This window comes from Eurosta solidaginis, chromosome 1, assembly GCF_040869045.1.
Source record: "Eurosta solidaginis isolate ZX-2024a chromosome 1, ASM4086904v1, whole genome shotgun sequence".
NCBI lineage: Eukaryota > Metazoa > Arthropoda > Insecta > Diptera > Tephritidae > Eurosta > Eurosta solidaginis.
Window position 1 is genome coordinate 69,864,271 of NC_090319.1, and position 2,045 is coordinate 69,866,315.

General features: G+C 39.4%; 1 protein-coding gene across 1 annotated transcript; it reads left to right on the forward strand.

Moving 5' to 3' along the window:
* The first annotated feature begins 706 nt into the window (after window positions 1–706).
* Window positions 707–2,045, forward strand: RpL6 (ribosomal protein L6). Its single transcript, XM_067758086.1, has 2 exons — window positions 707–867; window positions 1,230–2,045. Exons 1-2 carry the CDS (start codon window positions 757–759, stop codon window positions 1,905–1,907), a joined length of 789 nt encoding a protein of 262 aa, XP_067614187.1. The 5' UTR covers window positions 707–756; the 3' UTR covers window positions 1,908–2,045.

The window sequence follows — 2,045 nt, forward strand, 5'->3', positions numbered from 1 at the left end:
TCCCTTACACGAGACACACTGAACAGAGTATGACCGTCCTAAAAAGATTCTTTTCCGGCAGATGCAGCAAAACCATTTCTCAGGACCGGGGTCAGGAGACGGACCCGGATTGGATTCGATACCTTCCCGGAGCAAGAGAATATGGAGCAGTCCTGCTGCAAGGAGCTGCTGGGAGGATGACAATTTATGGGAGGGACGAAACAAATTAAATGGGGTTACACTGAAATGACAGTCCTTGGTCGGGAAAAATCCCGAGTCGCTCCGGTACATAGAACCGACTGCCTTGGGAAGCGTGGGTCTCCATGGAGTACTACAGTGAAAGTACTTTGGAAAGTACTCTCACGTATGTACTCAATGGATACTCACAAACAAAGCGAGAGTGGGATTACCTACTCCTCTCCTAGGACATCGCAATGTTAATTGGAGCACATTTTTTTTATGAAAACAGATTAGTTTTGGAATACTCCTATACTCCCAAAGGATTATTCCTTACATTATTTAAGGAGTACTCGCGTTTTTTGAAGGGTAGCCGAATAGAATTGGGTGAAAATATTTTTTGAATTTTGTCTTCGTGGAGCCGATTACTTGGCGCTCCATCTGGCGACTTGTTTAAAAAGCTTTTCTGCAAAAATAGCAACGCTGGCTATTTTGACAGTTGCAGACAGTTGACAACTTGTTTACTAGATTTGGTAGCACTGCCGCACCTAACCTTTCTTTCCACATTAATTTCTTTGTGGTGTACACGTGTTTTTTAAAATGGCACCCGTCGAAAAAGCTAAAAAATCCGGGAAAACGGACAAAAAGACGCACAAGCATCCATTAAATAAATATCTTAATGGCGGAGTTTTGCGCTACTCAAGAAGTCAGGTAAAACTCAGTTAGAAATGTGACTAGAAAATGCATCAGAAAGTGTACATCGGCAGTGGTGGCAAAGCTATAATTTTTTTCTCATTGGCTTTTCCATTTCATTTTTATTATAAAAGTTAAAATCGGACAATAATATGAGTATAGTTTGTGATAAACAAGTACCTAAGTGTATTAAATTCATATATGAAAACGCGTGCAGCATTACTAACACCAAAGGTAATTGTTTATTCAAGGCTGACGTTATGCCTGGTCAGGAAACTGAAAAAGTGATATGTACACAAAATGCGTTGAGTGCATACTTCTAGTTGCGCATCCGTTTGTGAGTTCTCAATTGTTTATTTTGGTTTTATTTTAACTTACAGATGTACAAACGTCGCGCTCTATATCGTTTGAAAAATGTTAAGCGACCAATTGTTCCCAAAACAAAGAAACCTATAAAGAAGGTGAAGAAAATTAATGGACCCAAAAATGGTGGTGAGCGTACCGTTTATTTGAAGAAACCCAAGGCAAACTACCCTACCAAACGCTTTGTTAAAAAACGCCCTGCGAAAGCTTTCTTCAGCAACCACAAGCGTAACATACGCCCTAATCTTACACCTGGTCGTGTGTTGATATTGTTGGCTGGTCGCCATCAAGGCAAACGTGTTGTGCTATTGAAGGTGTTGAGCTCCGGTTTGTTGCTGGTTACAGGGCCATTTGCATTAAACTCATGCCCACTGCGTCGCATCTCGCAACGTTTTGTTATTGGAACTTCGTCAAAGGTGAAGTTGGGTGATATGAAAGTGCCAGAACATTTAAATGATGCTTACTTCCGCCGTTTAAAAATCAAGAAAGATAAAAAATCTGGTGAGGGTGATATTTTTGCTGTTAAGAAGGAACGTTTTGTTCCCAACGAACAACGCAAGAAGGATCAAAAAGAAGTTGATGCTGCTGTACTGAAAGCTATCAAGGCGCATCCAGAAGGAAAATTCTTCAAAAAATATCTGCAAAATATGTTTGCATTGCACTCTTCGCAATATCCACATCGTATGCGATTCTAAATAACGCATAAGGGAGCGCATGAATGAATGTTGCCAAAAAACATTCAGATTTTTTTTTTTATAGGATTTACGTTTTAATTTTAATATTGGTCAGCAAAAACTACAAGAAAAATAAAAAATTAAAAAAGTTATTTGCGA